The 25414-nt window shown below is 44.0% G+C and overlaps 1 protein-coding gene across 22 annotated transcripts in view; it reads left to right on the top strand.

The window, feature by feature from the left end:
• ST6GAL1 (ST6 beta-galactoside alpha-2,6-sialyltransferase 1) overlaps nt 1-24665 on the top strand; it is a 143899-nt gene extending 119234 nt beyond the window's left edge. For 16 of the 22 annotated variants that reach the window (XM_064275449.1, XM_064275081.1, XM_064275397.1 and 13 more), the window contains 6 exons: nt 2264-2361; nt 8992-9117; nt 9228-9296; nt 18163-18261; nt 19603-19777; nt 20080-24658. In XM_064275449.1, the coding sequence (XP_064131519.1) occupies nt 2264-2361; nt 8992-9117; nt 9228-9296; nt 18163-18261; nt 19603-19777; nt 20080-20321 (809 nt within the window). In that variant the 3' untranslated portion in view covers nt 20322-24658. Of the gene's footprint in view, nt 1-2263; nt 2362-8991; nt 9118-9227; nt 9297-17167; nt 17222-18162; nt 18262-19602; nt 19778-20079 lie in introns of all 22 variants that reach the window. The other 6 variants (XM_023551589.2, XM_064275721.1, XM_064275559.1 and 3 more) reach the window with 6 other exon arrangements.
• Nucleotides 24666-25414: the final 749 nt, after the last annotated feature.

The raw sequence follows: 25414 nt of genomic DNA, 5'->3' as shown, positions 1-25414 counted from the left end.
ATATAGGCATTTGGTGGTCTGTTCCACAGTTGGCCCCTGGTCTTGTTCTAACTGATGATATTGAGCTTTTCCACCATCTCTTCCACAGATGTAGTCGATTTGATTCCTGTATTTTCCATCTGGTGAGGTCCACATATATGGTTGCCATTTATGCTGTTGAAAAAATGTATCTGCCGTGAAGAAGTCATTGGTCTTGCAAAATTCTATCATACAATCTCCAGCATTGCTTCTATCACTAAGGCCGTATTATCCAACTACAGATCCTTCTTTGTTTCCAACTTTCACTTTCTAATCACCAGTAATTACCAATTCATCTTGATTGAATGTTTGATCAATTTCAGACTGCAGAAGTTGGTAAAAGTTCAATTTCCTCATCTTTGGCATTAGTTCTTGGTGTGTAGATTTGAATAATAGTCATAATAACTGGTATTCCTTGTAGGCGTATGGATATTATCCTATCACTAAGAGCATTGTACTTTAGGGAGAGGGGGGCCTGAGAACCCCAAAACTTATAGCTGGCATCCTGGAGGTGAGTAGAGCAATCCTCTCAATTTGTGGCTAGCATTATAGAAGTGAAGGTGTGTGGGGACCCCCTAGCTTGAGACTGGTGTCTGAAATTTTGGGAGGACTTGGCAGCCTGGAGGAATACATACGCCCTTCAACTGTTAGCTCAGCATATGGATCTGACCCAGTTGTGGTGGTCAGGGTCAGAAGAAGTAGTACTGCCCTTGTGCTTGGTATCAGAGAAGAAATTTAGGGTTTATTGGTGTGTGCCAGAGAAGACAGGCACACACAGAGGGGCACCCAATATTCCTTTGTAAATAGTCCCTTTATTGAACTCTCCTCAGTTACTTCATTTGAGCTTATCATCTGTTTTCCACTAGGGCCCTGACCAATAATTTGTTCTTCTGCAGAATGGGAAAGTTGACTAAGTAAGTGAAGTCTCCGGCAGATCTGCATATCTAGTGTGACTGGTCACTTTTGAAACCAGTGTAAAGACAAAACTTGTTACAGTTCTGAACTGTGTAAAGATGTACCTCCTGTCCTATTTGTAGTTCAGTGTGCCTGTGTAACTTTTTAGCCATTTCAGTGAAATTTTGTCCTGGGGATAGGGCTATGTTGTTTTTGTGACTAAGATGTCCAGATCCCTGAACCTTAGTCCGTATGTTGGAATTGTAATAAAGAAGGAGACTTTCATCCCTTAATTCTGTGGGCACTCTCTTTCCAGAATGTCTTATACTAAGCCAAATGCTCGCCCCACCCCACCCCACCCCTCCTTTGTGGATAAAGAACAACCCAAAACATGTCCACTTGGAGGGAAATAGAACAACTGAGGATTGGGTTGACCTCCAAATCTTGTGCACATTCCAGTGATAAACTCCAAACTTGCTTGATCAAATAAGTTTGGTACGAGTTTTCAAGGATCACAAACACTAGGGTTGGGAATAGACCTTAAAAGTCATCGGTTCCCATCCCAATCACATTGGCCTATACTGGATATAGAAACTTGTCCAAGTCTTCCAAACTCTGCTTCAACAGCTCCATGGACAGGGAGCTAGAGCCCAGGAAGTGAGTAGATTTTTTTAAGGTGGTTTATTTGATCTTGGCTCAATTTAGGACATTGCTTTTGTTTTTTATCAGAAAAAGTACTTATGTTAAAAAAAAAAGAGAGAGAGAGAGACAAAATAAAATACACCAAGGTTTGTGACCCTTCCATGGGTCTCATGTTCCTAAACCAAACTCTTAGGGGATTGTCTTGAATGTCATGGTGAATCTCTTCCATTTGCAGGGCACAGCCCAAATTTCAGAGTGCCATGGGGGATGGGGGGTACTTTGCACTTGTGGGGTAGACTGAGTATATGGCAGTGTCTTCATTTTTCTGACAGGGATAGAAATATGATCTACTGGTAATACCAAGAGAATGTGTGGTTTGCTCCTTTGACAATTGGAGTAGTGATTCCACTGCAAGCAGCACATTGTCCCTGTCCACTTTTCTGCCGTGCCTAGGCATACTAGTGTCTTAACTGGGCTTCACCCTTGCAGTGGCCCGGCATGGCAGATGGTCTTTTCTGTCTATGAGATTTACCTGATTGCACCAAACAAACTTAATAATTTTCCCCTGCTTATCAAGATGGGATAAAAATTAGAAAGCATTATTCTCTTGCCCCGTCCACCTCTTCATATGCTCTCTCCTCCAGTCCTTCTCTCTTCCTGCATATTGCTAGTGCTCCTCACCTCTTTTCTGTTTCCTTGTGGTTTATAGATGATCATGATGCTGTCCTGAGGTTTAATGCGGCGCCCACAGCCAACTTCGAACAAGATGTGGGTACAAAAACTACCGTTCGCCTGATAAATTCCCAGGTAAAACTTCTTTGCAGAAATGGAGTAAGAGAGGGACCACGGTGGGCTTTAAAGTAGAATGTATCTATTAGGAGCATATCACAGCTGCCAGCTTAACAAAGTCTCTTGGCTTTCCTGAGTCCCCAATTCCTCATTGGAGACTGAGAAGACAGTAATCCCATGACCCATCCTGGTGATGTGTTTGTGTCTGCATTAATGGACGTGTCTTGTGCCCAGAGAAAGCAGGGAGCATCTAGGGGAGAGAGAGGAGTGTTGTGAAAATGAAATTAAACAATACATTTGAGAGCACTTCATATGCCGTCAACTATTACACAACTCTTATGAGACGTCTCACCATTTGGTTATGTTTAATCTGGTATTAGAATTTGTGACCATTTCCTGAATTCCCCTAGACAATTAGTTTCTTGGATATTTCCAGGTAGCACATGCTGCATTCTCAATACTAACGGAAACTTAAGAAATAGAGGTTAAATTCTCTTGCCACAAAATTCTCTTAATAGATTTAATTAGCAGAACGAAACTGGATTATATATGTACCTGACATTACGTACTAGGGCTGCAAACCCATTCACCTCACTTATAACCACGGAGTAAACAGGTGAACCCTGGGTGTTTTTATGCCAGTGTTTAGACTGGGTGTGCTTGCCTTATTAGTTGTCTACAATTCACAAGGTGTTGTAAAATGGCTCCCATAGTTTCGGAATCTTCAGCTTTCCGCTGAAGCACAATTGTTTTTCTACATCCCCTAATCCCAGAGCTGAGACGAGGGTGGCCCACTTCCCAGGGTACACTGTCCACTCTCAAGAAAGCCTTCCGTCTTCCCCAGGCATTCTGACCCTCCCCCTCTTCCTCCATAAACCAAAAACAAAACCAAACCCGTTGCCGTCGAGTCAAAGCCAGCTCATAGTAATCCTATAGGACAGAGTAGAACTGCCCCATAGGGTTTCCAAGGAGCGCCTGGTGGATTCAAACTGCCGATCTTTTGGCCAACAGCTGTAGCCCTTAACCACTACACCACAAGGGTTTCCTCTTCCTCTACAAAAAAAAAAAAAAAATTTTTTTTTTTTTTTTCCCTCTATAAGCAGCCCTAAATGTCTGGGGTGTCCGCTTAGCATTCTATCACAGGCACTGCATTGTGACTGACAACTTTGTGCCATCACCCTTGGTCATCTTACTGCCCTAGGGAGTGATAGTTTGTCTCTCTTTTGCCCTGGTGTGTTATCCTCGCTATTTTGTGCTATTTCTGTGAATGAGGAAGCTGAATTCCCATCACCACCCACAGAGAGCACCTGGCACCCAGAAGTCGCTGAGGGAGTAGCTGCTGTTTTGGTAGAACATTGCCTTTTAGCCCTTCCTTCTCTTTCCAGCCAGAGAGGTCCTTCTGACAGCAGCTCCCTTCTGAGGGCAGCCTGGTCCACATTTGTTGGGCTCACCTCCCTCATGTGGCATAGGCCAGCCTTTTGTGACAACGCCATGGAAAACATAAAGGGCTTTTCTTATTTTCTCTCTTTCCCTCTGCCCCTGACCTTATTAACATGAAGCAAGAGTGTGAAGCTTTTTATAGAGAGCACTGTCATACTGTGAAGTTTCGGCTCCACACCCTTGTTTAGACCTTAAGTGGCCGGGCCAGGTGGTGATATGAGATTCAACAGGAAAGTGGAGTGGTCTTTCCTGTCAGTTAGCTGTCTGTCTTTAAATAAACTCAGTTCTGATCATGAGACTAGGAGGGCTTCTGTGAGTCCCAGCTGAACATCTGCTGGGCTCAGTGGGGCTGAGAGAGGAGACAGTGGGACAAGAAGACACAGTGGCTTCCTTAGAAGCTCTTGTATCCACAGCAGAGAAAAAATCTACCTCCTGTGTGGAGTGACATGCATGCTGACTGGACCTCAACTGGGACATCCCCAGATTACTTAATGGTGCTTGTCCTGAAATAATAGCTGGTGGCATTTGTTAAATACTTCCAGTGTCCAAGGGCTTTACATGCATTATCTCATTTGATCTTCGTGACAACCCTGTGAGGTGTGATCACCACCATTTTACACAAGGAAGCTTAGGCTCAAAGAGTCTCAGGTAGCCCAGACAGTAAGTGATAATAAAGGTGGGATTTGGATCCAGCTTTCTTTGCCACCCCAGTATAAATCTCCAAAGCTTTCTTCTCAAGCTTCTGACAGACAGGTGTCTGGATGGTTAGAGGAATTTTCTGTCAACAGCAGAACTACATACAGCCAGGGTGAGCTGGATGGTTTTGATGGAACTCCTTTGAATGTAGCATTTTGACATCATGATTTGGGAGCTGAAATGTAGACATGGTGGATATCGTGAGTTCTGGGGTCCTTGATTCTGGCCAGAAGACATGTTCTGAGTCACTGTTATTTTTCAGAATTAGGAAAGGAGCTGTGACTTGGTATTGGTCTCAGCTTGCCTTCTCATATTCCAATGCTACAGGTTATACATGGTTTTGAACATGCCAGAGCTGCTCTCAGTTTTCTTCTTTTCCTTGTGTGGTCCACCCATCTGGTCTGCTGCCAGCTGCCTCAAATTCCATTCAGTCAAGCAAATATACTCCCACAAAGCCCCTGACAGGTATGAGGGAAAAACGGGAAAATGTAAGGTCTTCCTTCCCCCAAGGGCTTTAGTTTATCTGAGGAGAAATGACTCCCCTCTCCTCACAAGGACAGTCATGCCACAATGCAAAGGCAGGGCATGATCCATTTGGGGATAGGTACTCCCTGACCTGAAAGTTTGGGCGGGGGAAACGTAGTCTTTGGCCTGGAATTTTGTGAGGGTACTGTTGAAACCTCACAGAGTAAAACCAAAGCTTATATTCAGTTTGTGGAAACTCACCATCTTTGAAGTAACTTCTTATCTGACCTCACATTCCATTTTAGCTAAGCCATCACCCATGTCAGAATCTCACCCAACCTCCAGTTGGAGGTAATCTGTTAGGAATTTTTGCATCTATGTTTTGAGAGATAGCAGTTGGTGGTTTTCTTTTCTTATAATGTGTTTGTCTGGTTTTTGGAATCAAAGTAATGCTGGGCTCATAAGGTGAATTGGAAAGCATTTCCTCCTCTTCAGTTTTCTGGAAGCAGTTGTGTAGAATTGATATTATTTCTTAAATATTTGAAAGAATTCACCAGTAAAACCATCTGGACCTACAGTTTTCTTTGTAGGAAGGTTTTAACTATAAAATCAGTTTCTTTACTACATATAGGGCTACTCATGTTGCCTGTTTCTTTTTGCCTGAGCTTTGGTAGTTTGTCTTTTCAGGAATTTGTTTATTTCATCTAAGTTATTGAATTTACTGATGTAAAGTTGTTCATGATATGTCCTCATTATCCTTTCAATATCTGTAGAATCTAGAGTGATGCCACCTCCTTTGAGATGATTTGAAATCACAGAGCTGAAAAGGACTTTGGAGACCAAACATCCATTCATTCACTCCAGAAGTTCTTATCGATCATCTGCTCTGTGCAAGACTCTGTGAGAAAAGCTGAAATTTAGCAGCGAGCAGCAATAGCAAAACAGAAGCAGACACGTTTCCTGTCCCTGTGGAGCCCAGGGTCTTGTCTGATGATCTTATTTTACAAATGAGATAAGAAGGGAAGATGACCTGTGCAACTGCACAGAGATTATGGCAGCCCTCTTAACAGCTGGCGCATGACTCTCCTTGGCTTGGTGGTGACACCAGCAATTTTTCTCATTCCTGTCTATTTTGTTCATCTCACTTACTACCTAGCTTTCCCACTATCAAGTAAGGTCCATGAGGGCAGGTATTTTTGTCTGTTTTGTTCACTGATATACCCAAGTGTCTAGAATAGTGTCCATTACATAGTAGATGTATAATAAGAATTTGCTGAATGAAATGTAATCTGGACAACCTTTTCTTCACTCAATGGATTATCCCCAAACCTCCTCCAATTTATTTTTTTTGAACTTTTTATTTTGAAATTCTTTAATGCTTCTAGAAAAGTTGCAAGAGTAAGTATCCAGACTCACTTATTATTAACATTTTACTCCATCTGCTGTATCATCTGCTCCATTTTCATGACATTCTTTCACTGGATAGTAAGTTGTATACATTGTAGCCTTTTATCCCTAAATACTTTAACATGTATTTCCTAGGGATAAGGATATTCTCTTATGTAATCAAAGTACAGTTATCAGCTTCATACATTTTACGTTGATACTGTACTCTCTTCTAATCTGTTTGTATCCCAGTTTTGTCAGTTGACCTATAATGTCCTTCATGCCAATTCTTTCCCCCAAGTACAAGATCCAAACCAGAATCAGGTATTATATTCAATTTTCATGTATCTTTAGTCTCCTTTAATCTGCAATATCTCCATAGCCCTTTTTTGTTTTTTTTAAGACATTGACATTTTTTAAGAACACAGTTCTTTTTAAAAAACTAAAATGTTCCTTTTTGTCTTAGTTTCCTGGGCTGTTATAACAAAACACCACAAAGTGGGTGGCTTTAAGGAAACAAAAATTTATTGTCTCACAGTTCTGGGGTAAGTCTGAATCCAAGGCGTCCATAGGGCTGTTCTCTGTCTCTCTGTCAGCTCTAGGGGAAGATCCTTCCTTTTCTCTTTCAACTTATAGTAGCCCTGGGCATTCCTTGACTTGTAGGCCTCACATGGTGTCTTACCTGAATGCTCACATGATATTTTACCCCATGTAACCTTGTCTCCTTGTCTGTTTTCCGTTTTTAAAGACACTGCTCAGAAAAGATTAGGGCCCACCCTACTCTAGCATGACCTCCTTAACTGGTAAGAAAAAGCCTATTCCCAAACAAGGACACATTCACCAGTACAGGAATTAGGACTTCAACATATCTTTTGGCAGGTGGGAGGTAGGGGAGCACAATTCAATCCATAACACTGATTTTGGGTTTGTCTGACATTTTCTCAATGTTAGGTTCATCTATTTATGGCTAGAAAACTACATAAATAATGTGTCTTCCTCAGGGCATCCCATCAGGAGGTATGCAATGTCTGTCTGCGCCTCATAGCTGATTTTAACTTGGATCCCCTTGCTAAGATGTCTGATTTCTCCGCTGTATAATTACTGTTTGTCCCTGACAATCTGTAGGTGAACGATGTCAATATTCTGCTCACCCAAACTCCCCTCCGTGTTTAGCATTCATTGATCACTTTTGCTTGAGCCAGTTTTTACTCTGATGTCTTTTAACTCCAGTGCTCCTTCCTCCACATTATCTAGTTGGCATTCAGGATTCTCCCCTAAGCAAGAGCTCCACCCCCTTTCTTCATTTCATTCTTTATCTCATATAATTGGTAGGGACTCATGGATCCCTGTTTTTTTTCAATAATTTATGATTCATTACTGCTCACAGTTACTGTGGCCAGTGAGAGTTCCTCTGAGCTTGCTCTTGTTTTCCTACGGCATGCATATGGCCATCTTTTTTTTTTCTTTTCCGTTTTTAACACTGCTATACTTTCTGGCATAAGAAGATGTTCCAGCTCATTTTGTATCCATCTGTTGAGTTTTTAACATTCATCTTTATTAATTTTATCCTGTATGTGCACACAGGGGTTGTGGATGAGAGACTGACTTTTTACTAAATACCTTACAGTAAATAATATGTGTGTTGGCCCCTCTTTGCCTTACCCGTAGGGCGATGCAATAAGAGCCAGATCAATTGTCCTACATGAGTAGCCATATACCCCATAGGCAAGGGATGAGAAAAAGTGATTTTCCCCACTTAAAAAGGGCAGGAGGCAGATACCCTCCTCTCCCTCTTACGTACTTAATAATATGCAAATTTGTACATTAATATATATATATACATTACATATACATGTATGCGCATACACACACACATACCTGTTTCTACACACGCATATATAGGTAAATGTTTCAGCGGTCAGGCCTTCCCTGAGGCCTGTAGCTAAGTATGCCTATTTTACAAATAGTGGATTTAGATTCATACCTCCGAATTCAGCCTATCTATTCTTTTCTTCCTCAGTCTATATTTGTATTCCCCTTCTTTCTCAGCAAGAACCCTGCTTCCCAACAATGTCAACAAATTTAGTCGTTTGCCTAAGCCTACAATACACCTAAAATAGTTTCAAACTTGCTTTGTGGACCTCTATATGAGACAAATCTACTAACGAGAGTTCAGGATTTTTTGCAGTTGTCCCACACACTCTACCCAAGACCGAGGTTATATAGCTAAATAGTGTGTACCTAAGTTACCTGGGAAGCCTTGGTGGCATAGTGGTAATATTAAGAGGTTGGCTGCAGACCTAAAGGTCTGCAGTTCAAATTCACCAGCTGCTCCTTGGAAACCCTATCGGGCAGTTCTGCTCAGTCCTATAGGGTCACTATGAGTCTAATCGACTCGATGGCAATGGTTTGGTTTGAATTACCTGGACTAGTTCTTTTTGTTTCTCTTTACTGTAATTATACAGTTCTTTTGAACTTAAGTTGGATTCATTTGCTTTAGTTTATTTTCAGTTTTAGGTTCTTCCTTTCACTTTCAGAATTTGAAATTATCCAAAAAGTTACAGTCAGAGGAGTTTCACTTCCCCCTATATTCTTTCTGTCCTATTCCCATCACCCTCCGTAGGTAACCAACTTCACTGTTTCCTGATTTATCCTTCCTAGGTTTCTGTTGGAGCCCTGGTGGTGCAGATACTCCTTGGAAACCCTATGGGTCAGCTCCACTCTGGCCTAGAGAGTTGCTATGAGTTGGAATCGACTCGATGGGAACAGTTTGTTTTTTTTTGTTTGGTATGTTTCCTTCGGTAAAGACAAGCAGATACATGTATCTTTTCTTATTTCTGACACAAAATATAGGATGTTATTTATGCTTTTTGCACTCTACTTTTCTCACATAACAGTATCTTCTGCAAATCGCTCCAGAGATCTTCCTCATGTTTTTGTTTCAGCTGCACAGTACTCTTTTGTGGGTAAGTTTCATAGCTTCTTTTATCAGCCTCCTTTGCCTGGATGTTCAGGCTCTTTCCGGCATTTACCTCCTGTCATTTTTCATGTCTCTTTTGATGGCTTCCTGTGCTGTCTGGTAGAATGACAGCCCGTCTGATTTGGGGTTTATTGGTGGGTTTCAATTTGTGTCTCTCTCCCTCTGATGGAGCATCGTCTGTCCAGGTCCAGCTTATAGCAGTCAGGCCTTTCCTAAGGCCCAGAATCTCCATATCATACTCCATATATACTTGAGACCTTGAGCACATCTTCCTTTGTCTTTCTACAGCACTGACCAGCTTTGCAAGTTATCCAGCAGCCAGAACACATGCTGTCTTTTACCGTCACTTAATGTTGTTGGAGGAAATTTGCCTTGTATTGTAGAAAAAGCACAGTATTTGGAACTAGGCAGTCGTTGGTTTGCATCTCAGCCCCATCACTTCCTGGTTGTGTGAACCTGGGCCAGTTATGTAACTTCTCAGAGCTTCCTTTTCACCTCCTGCATGGGACTCGGAAATATTATAAGGAATAGAGAAGTCATGTTTGATAAACTTGGTAAAAAATACATACCCACAAAGGTATTCTTCTTATCATTGTTTTAGCTGCCATTGAGTTGGTTCCAACTCATAGCAACCCTATGTACAACAGAATGAAACATTGCCTGGTCCTATGCCATCCTCACAATCGTTGCTGTGTTTGAGCCCATTGTTGCAGCCACTGTGTCAGTCCATCCTGTTGAGGGACTTCCTTTTTTCACTGGCCCTCTACTTTACCAAACATGATGTCCTTCTCCAGGGATTGGTCCCTCCTGATAACATGTCCAAAGTATGTAAGATGAAGTCTCTCCATCCTTGCTTCTAAGGATCATTCTGGCTATATTTCTTCCAAGACAGATTTGTTGTTCTTCTGACAGTCCATAGTATATTCAATATTCTTTGCCAACACAACAATTCAAAGGCATCAATTCTTTGGTCTTCCTTATTTATTGTCCAGCTTTCTCATGCATATGAGGCAATTGAAAATACCATGGCTTGGATCAAGTGCACTTTAGTTCTCAAAGTGACATCTTTGCTTTTTAACATTTTAAAGAGGTCTTTTGGAGTAGATTTGCCTAACGCAATGGTATTATTATTACCACTGATTAAATACTCAGGAGATCAAAGGTTTATTAAAACACACACACACACAGGCAGGCTTGTACATAAACATTTAATTTTTTTCTTAATGTGCAGAGGGAAGACTGCTGGACCAGGATTCAGGAGGCCGGTTCCTGCTCCCCCAGTTACTAGTTATGTGATTCTGGGCATCCCTTTTCCTTTTTCCAGTCTTCTCATCTCCCCAAAGGAAATAATAACATGTAGCCTATTTCATGGCGTGGGCCCAGAGATTAAGTGAGTGAATGCATATAAAAAAAGTACCTTCTAATTTACAGAGTGTTCAGTGGCTCAGTGCTTGGCTGTTAACTGAAAGGTCAGTAGTTCAAACCCACCAGCTGTTTCGTGGGAGAAAGACGTGGCAGTCTGCTTCCAGAAAGATTATAGCCTGCCTATAGGGCAGTTCTACTGTGTCCTATAGGGCCACTATTAGTCGGAATCGACTCAGCCGCATTGGATTTTGTTTGTTTGTTTGTTTGGTTTTTTAATACATATATGAAGGCCCCTGGGTGGCACAAATGGTTTGTGGTTGACCACCAACCTAATGATTGACAATTTGAACCCATCCAGCAGCACCATAAAAGAAAGGGCTAGAGATCTGTTTCTGTAAAGATTATAGTCAAGAAAACCCTATGAAGCAGTTCTACTCTGTAACACAGGGGGTCGCTAGGAATTGGAATCGATGAGACAGCATGGGTGCCGTTATATGTGTATAAAAAACTCTGTGGCCACAGTTCAACTACGTTTTTGTTTAACTTTGAAAACTGCAAACGTTTTGACCCCTTCTTTGAGTATTTGCTGTTGACCTGGATTGTTGTATGAATGTAATGAAATCACTAAGTCTAGACACTGACACACACACACACACACACTTATACACATACATATGGAAGGAAATAAGATTTGGAAAGAAAAAAAAAGACTGAAATAGTCACACTGAGATATCTGGAGAATACAGTTATGGATGGCTGTCTTGGAAACCCTGGTGGCGTAGTGGTTAAGAGCTCGGCTGCTAACCAAAAGGTCAGTAATTCGAATCCACCAGATGCCCCTTGGAAACCCTACGGGGCAGTTCTGCGAAATCGACTCCACGGCAATGGGTTTGGTTTTTTTTTTAATTTATTTTCTTGGAGTTCCTGGGTGGTGCAAATGGTTAAGAGCTCAACTATTGCTGAAAGGTTGGTGGTTTGAACCCAGCCACAGGTGCCTTGGAAGACAGGCTGGGTGATCTGCTTCTGAAAGGTCACAACCTTGAAAACCCTGTAGAGCAGACCTTCCCTGCATCATGGAGTCACCATGCGTTGAAACTGACTTTATGGCAACTGTCAACAACAACAACATTTTCTTTATACTTTTTGTGCATTTTCTAAGTTTCTGCATTGAGACTTTGTTACTTTATAACCAGAAAGGTTACTGTAAGCAGAGCTGTTCAAACAGCAACCCTGGCACCTCCCTGGCATAGCCTTTTCCTGGCAGATGTTCCCTGGGGCTTTGTTGCTCTGGCAATGACTTATCCTTCTTATCACATGACCCCTGGGATACTTGAGCCTAGGTCAGATTCCCCATGCAAGCAACTGCAGGACCTTCTGAGAACTTTAGTATTTCCTAAGTCCCTGCTGCTGCAGCTGGAAAAATGACAGACAGAGATGTCACCCAGGCATAGCTGGTTCCCCAGGCAGGACCTTATGAGATGTACTATCCTGTCAATAAGGCACCCAGGGCTGGGAGAGATACAGTGACCACCTGAGACCCACAGAGAGGGTTAGACACAAAGCAGGGCTGTGACCCTGTCTCCCATCTCTCTGAGCAGTTTTGAAGCCATCTTTGAACCTCACGTAAAGGGCTAGCAGAATTAAAGGGGGTAAGTTCAGAACTGTGCCCATTGAAGGCTGGGAGTGCTTGGTTGCTTGCTTCTCTGCCTTTCCTTCCACTAGATTCCAGCCTCAGCCACTTCCTGTTTCTTCTCTCTGGATAAGAGTAGCACTTATCTTCATCCCTTCCCAGTTTCTTGGATGATTTTTTCATATGCAGCTCAAATGCATGACCATTTCCCTGTTGTGTACAGTGAGAACTGAAGATGCCCCAGATCTGGTGGTGTGCTGGCTTATTTAAATGTCTGGTGGTTTCATGAATATAGCCTTGTTGGGGCAGAAAGAGCACTCTGCTGGGAGTCGACCTCTGGGCTTGGTCTTGGCTCTGCCTGTAGTTTGCCTTGTAGCTTCAGACAAGTCTCTGCTCTCTCTGGACCTCAGTTTACCCATCTTGAAAATGATGGGCTTGGAAGTCTCTAGAGGATCTTCAAGGTACAATATACTTAGGCACTTCCATATATCCCTCATCAAATGCTTCCTTTGACATATCCTCCAAGAGCCTTGTGTGAGGCAGTGTAGCATATAGGTTAGAAGTATAGGCTCTGTAGCTGGACATGGGCTCAAATTCAGACTCTCTTTCTTAATAGCTATGTGACCTTGGACAACTTAGCTAGCCTCTCTGAGTCTGTTATCTATAATATGGGCATATTAATACTTATCTCCTAAGGCCGTGGAGCCCTGCTGGTGCAGTAGTTAAGGCCGCAACTGCTAACCAAGAGGTCTGCAGTTTGAATCCACCAGGTGCTCCTTGGAAACCCTGTGAGGCAGTTCTACTGTGTCCTATAGGGTTGATATGAGCCAATGAATCTATTGGATGGCAGCATATTTGGTTCTGGTCCTAAGGCCGTATTGAAGATGAAATGAGGTGATTTGTGAAAGCATCTAGCATATAGTAAGGCTCACTAAGGGCATCTTTTGTTATTGTTGTTGTTATTATTTATAGTCAAGGAGAAAACTCTGTGCATTTTTCTTGGACTTTCTGAGGACAGTGAAGCCACAGGTCCTGGGAAAGTCTCAGGGAGCCAGAAATGGCTCCATTGGCTTTCTGATTCCCATACTAAGAAACTCTTACTGGAGAGGAGACATCTTACTAGGAGGAGACATTGTTAAAATCCCAGTTATCTCTAGTCTTCATGAGTATGTCTAGGTTTTCTGACTTCAGTACTCTGCATAGAAAGCAGCTGTCTTTGTTATCTAGTGCTGCTACAACAGAAATACCACAAGTGGTGGCTTTAATGAACAGAAATGTATTTTCTTAGAGTTTAGGAGGCTAGAAGTCCGAATTCAGGGTGCCAGCTCTAGGGGAAGGCTGTCTCTCTCTGTCAGCTCTAGAAGGTCCTTGTCTCTTTTCAGCTTCTGTTCCTCAGTTCCCTGGTGATCTCCATGTGGCATCAATCTTTCCCCACTTGTGCTTGCTTCTCTGTGCCTAATCTGCTCTTTTTATATCTCCAAGGCTTAAGACACACTGATACAGCCTCATTAACACAACAAAGAAAGCCTAACTCTGAGATAGGATTACATCCACGTGTAAAAAACCCATTGCCATCAAGTCAATTCCAACTCATAGCAACCCTACGGGACAGAGTAGAACTGCCCCATAGGGGTTTCCAAGGAACAGTTGGTGGATTCGAACTGCTGACCTTTTGGTTAGCAGCCAAGCTCTTACCCGCTGTGCCACCAGGGCTCCAATCATAGGGGCTGGGATTTGCAGCACATATGTTTGGAGGGGAAACCCTAGTGGCATAGTGGTTGAGAGCTATGACTGCTAACCAAAAGGTCTGAAGTTCGAATCCACCAGGCGCTCCTTGGAAACCCTATGGAGCAGTTCTACTCTGTCCTATAGGGTTGCTATGAGTCAGAATCGACTCGACGGCAATGGGTTTGGGTTTGGGTTTGGATTTTTGGAGGACACAATTCAATCCATAACAGAAGCATAGCTCAAGGAAGGTCTTGTTGCTTTCAATATGCCAGCTGCTCTATGGGGAGGGGGTGGCGTGGAGGTAGAGGGTGTAGTTGCAGTTTTAGCTTGGACAGCAGTATGAACAGTGGGAAGGAAGGCCCTATGCCTCTCTCGGCCTCCCTGCCACACAGATCAATCACATCTGTCTTCCCTCTAATGGGAAGCCTGCTCTGCCTTTGACCTGTAGCATTGAATGCCTCGTGCTGTAAGTTACCATGTTCCCAGTGGGAAGGGGACAGCGCTTAAAATGGGAAGATGTAGGTTCCATTCCTAGTTCCTGTCACCTGTCAGCTGTGGGACTCTAGGCCAGTGGTCTCATCCTTGAACTTCAAATCCTCACCCTACTGCGTCCCACACACATCCTCACAGGCAAATCCAGTTGTTGCTCTTTCTCATTGTCCATGTTCTCATTGCGGGAGTCACCTTTACCTCTTTATCCTTCACTTTCAACATCCAGTTAGTCTGCAAGTTCTGTCAGTTGTAACTCCTCTTCTCCATCCCCCCATTTTTTCTTACTTAGACTACAACAGCAGCTTCTGTTTGGTCTCCTTTCCTTCAAAAACACTAGTTCAAAACGCTAGTCTGGTTAGGTCTTTCTCACTTAAATGCCTTCACTGGTCCCTATAACCTGAAAAAACAAACCTTAGCTCCCAGGCATTGGCCCAGCCACCTCTCCAGCCTTTTCTCTGATTCCTTCCAGCTCTCTATCTGTATCCTAGCCATGTGAACAATACACAATTCTCAAAAAAGCTACTCACTGTACTAACTAGGGGAGCCCTGGTGCTGTAGTGATTAAGAGCTCGGCTGCTAACCGAAAGGTCACCAGTTCAAATCTACCAGCCGCTCCTTGGAAACCTTCTGGGACAGTTCTACTCTGTCCTGTAGGGTGGCTATGAGTTGGAATCGCTGCAACAGCAACTGCTTTGGTTTTTGGTATAAATTAGAATTAGGTTTGGCTGCAAGTGACAGGAACACTCCCTTCCCCACAAACACTAGCTTAACAAGATAAATATGTCTTGGGCAGGCATTGGGCATTTGTACTGGGTGCTAAGAACCAAAGGTAAGACACAGTCACTGGTCTCCAGGCAGTCATTACCTAGTAGGTAAGATGGACAGGTAAAGGATGATTAAACACACTGTTGTGGCAGTAGAGGCAGGCACTGGCTGCCAGGAAGAGGGTGAGCGTGAGGAGAGTAAGTGTTAAGGGACAATTAAAACATGCCAAGCCAAGAGAGCATGAGGGAGAACAGGACAAAAAATATGAAAAAAAAAAATTTTTTTTTTCTTATGTAAGAGAAGTCCAGAGGTAGACATTCCAGAGCTGGTATGGTATTGCACAGCGTCAGGAACCCAGGCTCCTTCTACTTTGTGGGTTTGCTATTCTCAGCATGTGACTTCCACTTCATGGTCCAAGATGATGGTTTAAGCTCCAGCTATCACTTCCACACATCAACCAGGAGGAAAAGGAAGAGGCTGCCTCTTGCCTTTAAGGACATTTCCTACAGGTCACTCCTACTTACACACCATTGGTCAGAACTCAGTCACATGACTTTGCTCAGCTGCTAGGGAGGCTGGGAAATGTAGTCTTTATTTCAGACAGCCATGTGCTGAGGTAAAAATCAGGGAGTTTGTGGCCAAGGAAGAGAGAATGGATTTTGGGTGACACCTCGCAGTCTCTGCCACATACTTTCATATCAGGATTTGCACATGCTGTTCCCTCTGTCTGGACAGCCTCCCTCTCCCCCTCACATTATCCTGGCGTCCTGTAAAACCTAACCAACAAAAAAAAAACCCATGCCGTCGAGTCGATTCTGACTCATAGTGACCCTATAGGACAGAGTAGAACTGCCCCATAGAGTTTCCAAGGAGCGCCTGGTGGATTCGAACTGCCGACCCTTGGGTTAGCAGCAGTAGCACTTAACCACTATGCCACCAGGGTTTCCCCTGTAAAACCTATTATCCTTTAATTGGTCACCTTACCCACTAGCTGATGACTGCCTGGAGGGCAGTGACTGTGTCTTATCTTTGGCTCCTTAGTTCCCAGTACAACTGCACAATCCCTGCCAAAGGTGGGCCCTCCACCAATATTTCTTATCTCAGAGATCATATATGGAGGAAATGAGATTATTTTCTCAGGTTTCCAGTGACTTCCTACTTCTCTAAGAAGGTACAGAGGACAGAAGAGTAGCTGCATGATCTTAGAGACTCATGGCAAGCCGCCCTTCCTGTAGGTGCTCTTCTGATGGTATAGTAACTTTGATTAGGGCTCAGTCTTGGTGATGGTGATTGAGGCCCGAAGAGATTATTACTGTGGTTCTGATTTCCATAGTCAGTCAGTCCTTGATTTGATTCTTGTGATGTGTTACTCTCAGTTTTCATCTGGGCTACATTGTCTCCCACTTTCTTTTTAAAGGGAACGTCGGGAAGTTAATCTCGTATCTCAGTTTTGGGTTTCTTAGTTTAAAAGAAGCATTGAGCCTTTAATTTCTAAACCTTTGGGGCCACTTTTCTTTCTTTCTTATTTACTCATGTACCTCCATGTGATCCTCAAAGCAGTTCCTGTTTGAGAGAGCAGAGCAAGTGTTGTTATGCCCATTTCACAGATAAGAAAATGAAGATCTTGCTAAAGGTCACAAGATAAGTTAGTAGCAAAGCCAAGAGTCGAGCCTGGGTCTTTCTGGCTCCAAACTCAGGATCTTTCACCTTCTTCTTACTTTGACAAATGATTAAATTAACATTGCCAGGCATAATTTCTCCTCCTGAATTTGGATTCATTTTTAGGATAGATCCCAAAATTGGAATTACTGAGTCAAAGGGTAAAAAATAATATATACTAAAGGATCTTTTTAATACTTTTTGCAAACCTGTTCCAGTGGGGTTGCTATGGAGCTTCATCCTGCTCCCATTCATCCCAGGCCAGCCCAGAAGTGAGTATATCCCCAGGGGAGGAATGGAGCTGTGACTGGTTCCCCTATTGGGTTGCAGTTCCTGACAGCACGTGAGCATCTCACCAACCTGGTGAAAGTCTCGCACTTAAAAGGTACATATTTTTACATACCCTTTAGGCCCTTCACACAAGCCAACCATTTCATCTGGTGTTAGACCATGGATGGTGACCTGTTCTAATGCTGCAGAAACTGTTGGCTGTTTGGACTTAATATGTTATTCTCCGTCATAATGTGTAAATACTCTATATTGTACTTTATAGAGAGGAGCCCTGCAGGTGCAGTGGTCAAGTGCTTGGCTGCTAACCGAAAGAGTGGCGATTTGAATCCGCCAGCTGCTCTTCAGGAGAAAGAAGTGGCAGTCTGCTTCCGTAAAGGTTACAGCCTTGGAAACCCTATAGGGCAGTTCTACTCTGTCCTATAGGGTCACTATAGTCGAAAATGACTCGACAGTGGTGTGTTTGGTTTGGTGGTACTTTATAGGTGATTGAAGGGATCTTTAGAAATAATTTTGACTAAAGAGATTCTGACTTTAAGACCTAATTCCTCTTACCCCCCCAAAAGGTGAGATTCCATGGCAATAGTATGCTATGCCATTATCACTGTTTCTGTGCCCCAATAATCTCAAAATCTGAGTGGAAGCCTTTCTGCTGTATGACTGACTGTAATAAAATGCCCTCACAAGTCAACACTGGCATCTTTACTGTCTTCTGAATGACATAAGGAGCTGCAAGAAGAAGCTGCTCCAGAACTTAGAAGGCTCACAGAGGCTCTGGGGCCTCAGGGCGGGGCTTGGGATGCGTCAGTCATTATTGCAGCCAACGACCAAAGTGTCGGAATCAACTCAATGGCAATGGGTTTGGTTTTTGGTTTTTATTTATGTGTAAATGGCCAAGTGACATCTTGTCTGTTTCTTCCTGCAGTTGGTCACCACAGAAAAGCACTTCCTCGAAGATAGTTTTTACAATGAAGGAATCCTAATTGTGTGGGACCCGTCTATATACCATTCAGACATCCCAAAGGTAAGCGGATGTGCATAGGTAGTAGGGGTTGGGTCATCTATTTGCTTACATATTTTCCTGAGTTCCTGGTGTTTTAAAGTCATAACTTACCTGTGGATGGGCCATTTTAGGGTACCCCACCTCATCTGGACTATCCAGCACAGATATATTCCTGAAAAAAAAAAATTTTTTTTTTTTTGCTAGCTGCTGTCCGTGCCTTGCCCTGCATTGCCAAGTATTTGTCTCCCAGTTATGGTGTATGGGAGTAACAGAGGCTGAATCTCTAAGCATCTGGGGTAGATTGTGTTCATTTAATGTTTATTCCTGATGAGCATCAGCACTAACAGTAATAGCCACTATTATTATTACCATGTGGCAATGAACTCTTCTCATTTCATTCCCACAACAACTTAAGGAAGTAGACAGAAGTGTGGTCATCCCCATTTTACAGATGGGGAAACTGGGATGTGAGGGGCGACTTCACCTGCCCTAGGATCTGACTTACTAAGCAGAGAGCCCAGATATACAATCCCAGCTCTTTCAGGGAAGAAGACAAGAGCCTCAGTCAGTCTGCTGGAATCTCACCCACTTGGGGACAGACCTGTCACTATTGGCTGTGGGTGTCAGGGGGCTTCTCCCTGATGTCGGCTGCAGGGGCCACAGGGGAATGGCTTGAAGGAGGTGAGGCAGAGAGCACTATTCTTTTGACATTTAATTCTACATTGGACCCACCAATAGCTGACAGGCTCTGATGGCCCTGGCACCCTTACTACCCGTTGCCGTTGAGTTGATTCTAACTCATAGTGACCCTATAGGACAGAGTAGAACTGCCCCATAGTATTTCCAAGGAGCGACTGGTAGATTCAAACTGCTGACATTTTGATTAGCAGCAGAGCTCTTCAACACTGTGCCACCATGGCTCTCTAGCTACCTTAATTTCCACATTTTGCCCTGATCTTAGTTAGAACTCACATTTGCTTAGGTCAAAACAAGGGCTGTGAACATACAAATGTGGTCACGTGTGCCCTAGTTCCCTCACCTATGAAAATGAGAGGTGGGGTTAGGTGGTACCTAAGGCCCTTTTCAGCTCTGGTGGCATTCCCATATTCTATGATAGTAAATGTGCCAGGGTCAGCACACTCAAAATTTCCCATTGGCAGAGGCTCTGTGCTGGGCCCCACTGTACTGTCGAATGAGAGCTGTAGTGTAGAGGAAAAGTCTGCTGTCTGCTCCAGGAAAGAGTTGTGCCCTAGAATTGTACCTTGTCCTTCCCCTCCCCAAGCCTTCAGACGAGGATGACTGAGGGGAGCACTGTCAGTGGCACCTTTCTCTTCTTGAGAAGACAATTTTCTTCTCTTTTAGTGGTATGAGCATCCCGACTACAGTTTCTTTAACAACTACAAGAGCTATTGTAACATGCATCCCGATCAGCCCTTCTACATCCTCAGGCCCCAGATGCCTTGGGAACTATGGGACATCCTTCAGGAAATCTCCCCAGAGGAGATTCAGCCAAACCCACCGTCCTCTGGGATGCTTGGTGAGTCCACGTCTGTGGAAAGACTGCTCCCATTTGTGTCTGGGGGGCATGCATCCACCAGAGCCTGGCCCAGGTGCTGGGGATACAGAAGTGCATAAGTCTCATAAGGTTCCGCACCCCAAGAAACAGTCTGCTGGGCTTGGTTTACAAGGGGAACACAGATTGGGAATCAGAGTAGTAAATAGAAACCTCCGAAGGACAATCCCTCCAAAGCTGGGCTTATGAGCTGCTGGACCCACCGGCAGAGCTATGGGGTGCTAGGGTGGTTTGTTGGGCAGAACTCACCTCTGCTCCCTCTCCAGGCATCATAATCATGATGACACTATGTGACCAGGTGGATATTTATGAGTTCCTCCCATCCAAGCGCAAGACTGACGTATGCTACTACTACCAGAAGTTCTTCGACACCGCCTGCACGATGGGCGCCTACCACCCGCTCCTCTTTGAGAAGAACATGGTGAAGCACCTGAACCAGGGCACAGATGAGGACATTTACTTTCATGGAAAAGCCACACTGTCTGGCTTCCGGAGCATTCGCTGCTGAGTAGGGGCTCCCTAACCAGGGCCCTCACCTTTCTCCATGGGGCATTTTCCAGCTGGTCTCTTAGCTACTCTAGGCCTAGAAAGACCATGTTCCTGAGCAACCCCAGCCTGCTCCTTACACTCTATAGCCTTCCATCAGCAGACCTCTGGGCATTCAAGGGTCTGAGAGCAAGGAACCAGGTCCAGCCCTCCTTGTAACTGCAGAGGTGTGTGAACCCAACCTCCTTACCACAAACACGCATACACACACCTAGCAGTCTTCCCAGGCAGAGTCCTCCCTTCCTTCCTCACAGGTAGATGCATACCTGTAGACATGTCCAGGTAGATCCACCTTTCCCACCAGGGCTGCCAAAGCTGGGCTTTTTTTGCCCTCCCTGGATGATGTTGTTCTCTCAAGCCAACACTCTACATTGCTTGAAATCTGCACCTAGATATTGATTTCATGTTCCATAGAGAAAGTCCCCCAAATCATGATTGTGCCCAGGGCAGGGTGAATCTGGGGCACAAGTGGTATGAGATATAGGAAGCATGTTTGATTCCTTCGGAACACAGTTGGGCCCAAGGTCCATGGCTTTGGAATCATCTGGGAGACGCAGTGCTTGACTTTCTGTCAGGCTTGGCTGGTACTTAGCCTGGTGCTAATGAGCACAGGGGCTTGATAAGCGCATTTTCCCTCTCCAAAAGGAGATGAAAGAGACCAAAAAATGTGGTCTCCATCCTTAAGTTGTTCACAGTCCAGTGGGAGAGAGTGACAGTGGGAGAGAGTGGGCAGTTATGACTCGGTGTGCTCAATGCACTGGGCGCTAGGTGAGAGGCCGACTGGCTGGCGGGCACCCAGGAGGGCCACAGACCCACTGTGTGTATGGGTCACAGAAGGCTTCATGGACATGGGGGCATTTGAGTGGGACTTAGAGAAAGAGGAGAATCATGTAAAGCAGTGTTTGCCTGAGTCATTTGAGTTGTGTCTTCTTTCTGCCTTTGTCACTGTTGTTTATGCTCTATGCCCCGTGCACAGTTACAGGCGATAGTTTTTGAGGGAGCCCCCTTACCCATGCCTGAGGTCACAGAGTGCAGCCCCATGGCTGACCCCAGCCAAGCCCAATGCCAAAGACTGAATTTCTCTAGGCTTGGCCTGACCCAATCCTACCAGCTGGTTTGGCACATTAGACCCCAACTCTTCCTTTTAATGCCTACCCCAAACCTTCTCCCCACTGCCGTCTTTTCATTCCCTTTAAAAGAGTCTCCCGCCCCCTCGCCCCCACCTAATTACTTTAAAGCATTTTCTGCTTTAAAAGTATCCTGACCATATTGCTTTGACCTTCTGTGGAAGGTCTCTCAGGGAGGGGAGAGGCAGTTCCCTAAGGGCTTAAAGCCATTCTCAGAGGTCAGAACCTTGGAGACCACAACTGACTCCCTGAATGATTTGCAGGTGTGTGGTGTCAGATGGCCATGCCCTCCACCACCCCCCACCCCCAGGGGAGCAATGTCAGTGTGGTTTGCACACATATGGTCCAGGTAGTTGCACTAAGTCCCCTCCCCCCATTGAGAACCACACTGGGCTGGTCCGGCCCCTGGCAAGAAGTTAAAGGACTTGCTCAGGGCCACAAAGCAAAGCTGTGGAGCCATGGCTCCCTGCCCAGCTTCTAAACTCCTAAGCTGGCCCCACGTGCTCAAAGGGCTCAAAGGCATGAGCTCCAGACAACTGGCTTGGAGCTGGGGTCCTCGTTTATTGCCAAGCCCTTGGCTTATGTAGGCAGAGAAAGAGCACTGGACTGAGAAGTCCTGGGTTTCCAAAGTGATGTTCTCCTACTTACTAGCTGTGCCACTTTGGAAACTTCTCTTCCCTGAGCCTCTGTTTCCATGTCTGTAAAATGGAGGTGATGAGCCTACCTCACAGGGCTGTTGGGAGGATTGAATGAAAGCACCTGTCCTAGCTCTGTACCTGCCAGTTAATAGGTGCTCAGTACATGCTGGTTTCCATCCTTCCTGTACTAAGGACCTGCTCTGTGCTCATGCCTGGGCTGAGTTAGACCCTGCTGCCAGGGCAGCCAGAGAGGGGGCCCTGTGCCCAGGGAATTAACTGTCCTATGGGGAGACAAGAGCCACCCTGCTTGCAATACCTAGGATACCATCCAAGGCGGTGGGGGATGTGAGCCACGTCCTTCACTGTCTGCAGCTCAGGTCTGACTCTGCTCGGGAAGGAGCGGAGAGCTCCGGCCACTGCACTGCTGCCTGGAATTAGTCTTTTGCACTTCTCTGGGCCCATGAGCTCCTGGCTTGCTTTCTCTTCTGACTTGACAAACTCATTGTGATCTTTGCAGTCTTGAATACCAAGCCCAGAAGAAGGTGGCATTCCATCAGCAGGGGATACGTTCATTGTGGAGACTGAGACTGCACTGGGTAGATGCTAGTTTTTAATTTTTATGGTTAATATAAGGGATCAAATTAATTTAAGTGTGATTATGAAGCCTACAGAACTTTAAATTCTGGCTCTCTATATGTGGAAACTTCTGTAAAAATGAAAATAAGATGTGTTATTGTTTGTGTGATGAGCCATTTAATATTGGTGACAGATAATTTAAAACGTTGACTGAATACTGCAGGGACACCACTGTCTACTTGGGGTTCTGTCTTCTTCAGTAACCATCTCTTCATCCTGTATCACGAGGTCCTCTAATTCTCCCACCAATCAAATAAGCTATTGATAATGGTTTGGCATTGAGGCATTAGTCTCAGAGACTTCCAAAACATGCCTAGGCTGATTCTGAATTACCCAACCCACCCAGAAAAATAATGTAAAATTTTTAAATAAAAAAAAATTTTTTTAAAAGAAAAAGCTGGTGCCTCTCTTCTTACTTGCTAAGGGGATGACTGCTGATTATGAACTCCTGTCTCCAAGGAGAACACGGCTAGGACCCTGAATCCCCAAACCCTCTCCCACTAGCTTCTCTGGTCTTACCTTCCTTTTTCAATACTCCAGGAAGAAGAATGCCTATTTACACCATCTTTGAAAAATTGACTTATTTGTGGATATTTCCTCCTTTTGCTTTTGCTTGGAGTCAAATAACTAAGCTGTTTCATACACAATGCCTCAGGGGAGGGATGTAACAGGGCAGAAATGGAATGACCTCACCTTGGCTTTCAAAGCCCCTAAGTGAATGATAGAACCCTAGTGGCATAGTGGCTAAGAACTCGGCTGCTAACCAAAAAGTCAGCAGTTTGAATCCACCAGCCGAAGCTTGGAAACCCTAAGAGGCAGTTCTCCTCTGTCCTGTAGGGTTGCTATGAGTTGGAATCGACTCGACAGCAACGAGTTTGGTTCTTTTTTTTTTTTTCTTTTTATTGGTTATGAGGGTTAGCACTATTCCATATTGGAGGGGGTTACATAAGGAGTTGAGCGCCTTAGATACGGTGAAGATCGCTGGGGCCATTTTGGAGGATGGTTACCACAGTCTGCCCCATTAACTCAGTGATACATGTCCCTCCCACACAAAAAATACACTTGCCCCTCCCAGCCTCTACTCCCCAAAGTCTCATCCTTCTACTCAGCAGCAGTCCTTTCACACTGTGACATTCCCATTCTTCATGCTATTAATTTGATCCATTTATCACTGTTGTAGCACATCTTCAAATAATTTTTCAAAAATACACAAGACGTTGCATATCTGAGGATGTTTTTCTGTTTCACATATGAAAGATGAATTGCCTGGGTATAAAATCCTAGGGAGAACCATCCTTTACCCTCAAAACACTGCATTAGACAAAACACATGGCTGTCAAGTGGATTCCAACTCATAGCGACCCTATAAAAAAAAGAGTAAAACTGCCCCATAGATTTTCCAAGGAGTGACTGGAGGATTTGAACTGCCAACCTTTTGGTTAGCAGCTGAGCTTTTAGCCACTGTGCCACCCAGTGCTCCAAAAAAGTTAGCATTGAAGGCATAAATCAGGCATAGTTAAAATTAATCCTGAAAAATCCCTCAAAATGTTCATGTTTCCTTTTTTGTCTCATATCTTTGTAAACCTCTGTAGATTCTTACGTCACAGATGATAAAATCTTTTACCTCATCAGCTTTATCTTGTAAAATTCTTCTTTTAAAAAAAATGGGCTTTCAGTGGAAAAAAGAAATAGATGCAGAAAATGTGCCATATTTTCTTACTTTAATTACATAAATATACAAAAATATAGATAAAAGAAAAACACACTTTGTATTTCTCTCCATATGGAAATGTGCCTCTTTCTTAAGGGTGAATTCAGTCAGCTTCTTGATATTAAATGTATTTTCTACCACTTTACACAGGGAAGGTGGCACCACAAAGCCCAAAAGACTCCTAGAATTTCATTTTCAGTAAGCTTAGTCTAGAAAATTAGTGTTGAGGATATTCCAATTCTTTCTGCATTCAAAAAATATTAACAGCTTTACTGGTGAAATGGACATGAAAAGAGAGTGGAGGGAGGGAACGGGCTGTCTCATCAGGGGGAAAGTAATTCAGAGTATGTAGCAAGGTGTATATGGGTTTTTGTGTGAGAGACTGACTTGATTTGTAAACTTTCACTTAAAGCACAATAAAAATTATTAAAAAAAATTTAAACAGTTTTATTGAAGTATAAAAATACCCGCTATCACTGAGTCAATTCTGACTCACAGCAACCCTATAGGACAGAGTAGAGCTGCCTCATAGGGTTTCCAAGGAGCGGCTGGTAGATTTGGACTGCCAACCTTTTGGTTAGTAGCCAAGCTCTCTAACCACGGCACCACCAGGGCTCCTTATTGAGGTATCAACAAAACCAAACTAAACCCCTTGCCACTGAGTTGATTCCGACTCATAGCGACCTTGTAGGACAGAGTAGAACTGCCCCATAGGGTTTCTAAAGAATGCCTGCTAGATTTGAACTGCCCACCTTTTGGCTAGCAGCCATAGCTCTTAACCACCTTGTCACCAAAGTTTCCTGTTAAGGTATAAAAACCAAAAACCAAACCCATTTTGTCGAGTCCATTCCGACTCATAGTGACCCTATAGGACAAAGTAGAACTGCCCCATAGAGTTTCCAAGGAGCACCTGGTGCATTTGAACTCCCGACCCTTTGGTTAG

Source organism: Loxodonta africana, chromosome 1 (assembly GCF_030014295.1).
Source record: "Loxodonta africana isolate mLoxAfr1 chromosome 1, mLoxAfr1.hap2, whole genome shotgun sequence".
Taxonomy (NCBI): Eukaryota; Metazoa; Chordata; class Mammalia; order Proboscidea; family Elephantidae; genus Loxodonta; species Loxodonta africana.
The sequence above is the reverse complement of the archived record's forward strand: the minus strand, read 5'-3'. Positions and strand labels throughout refer to the sequence as shown.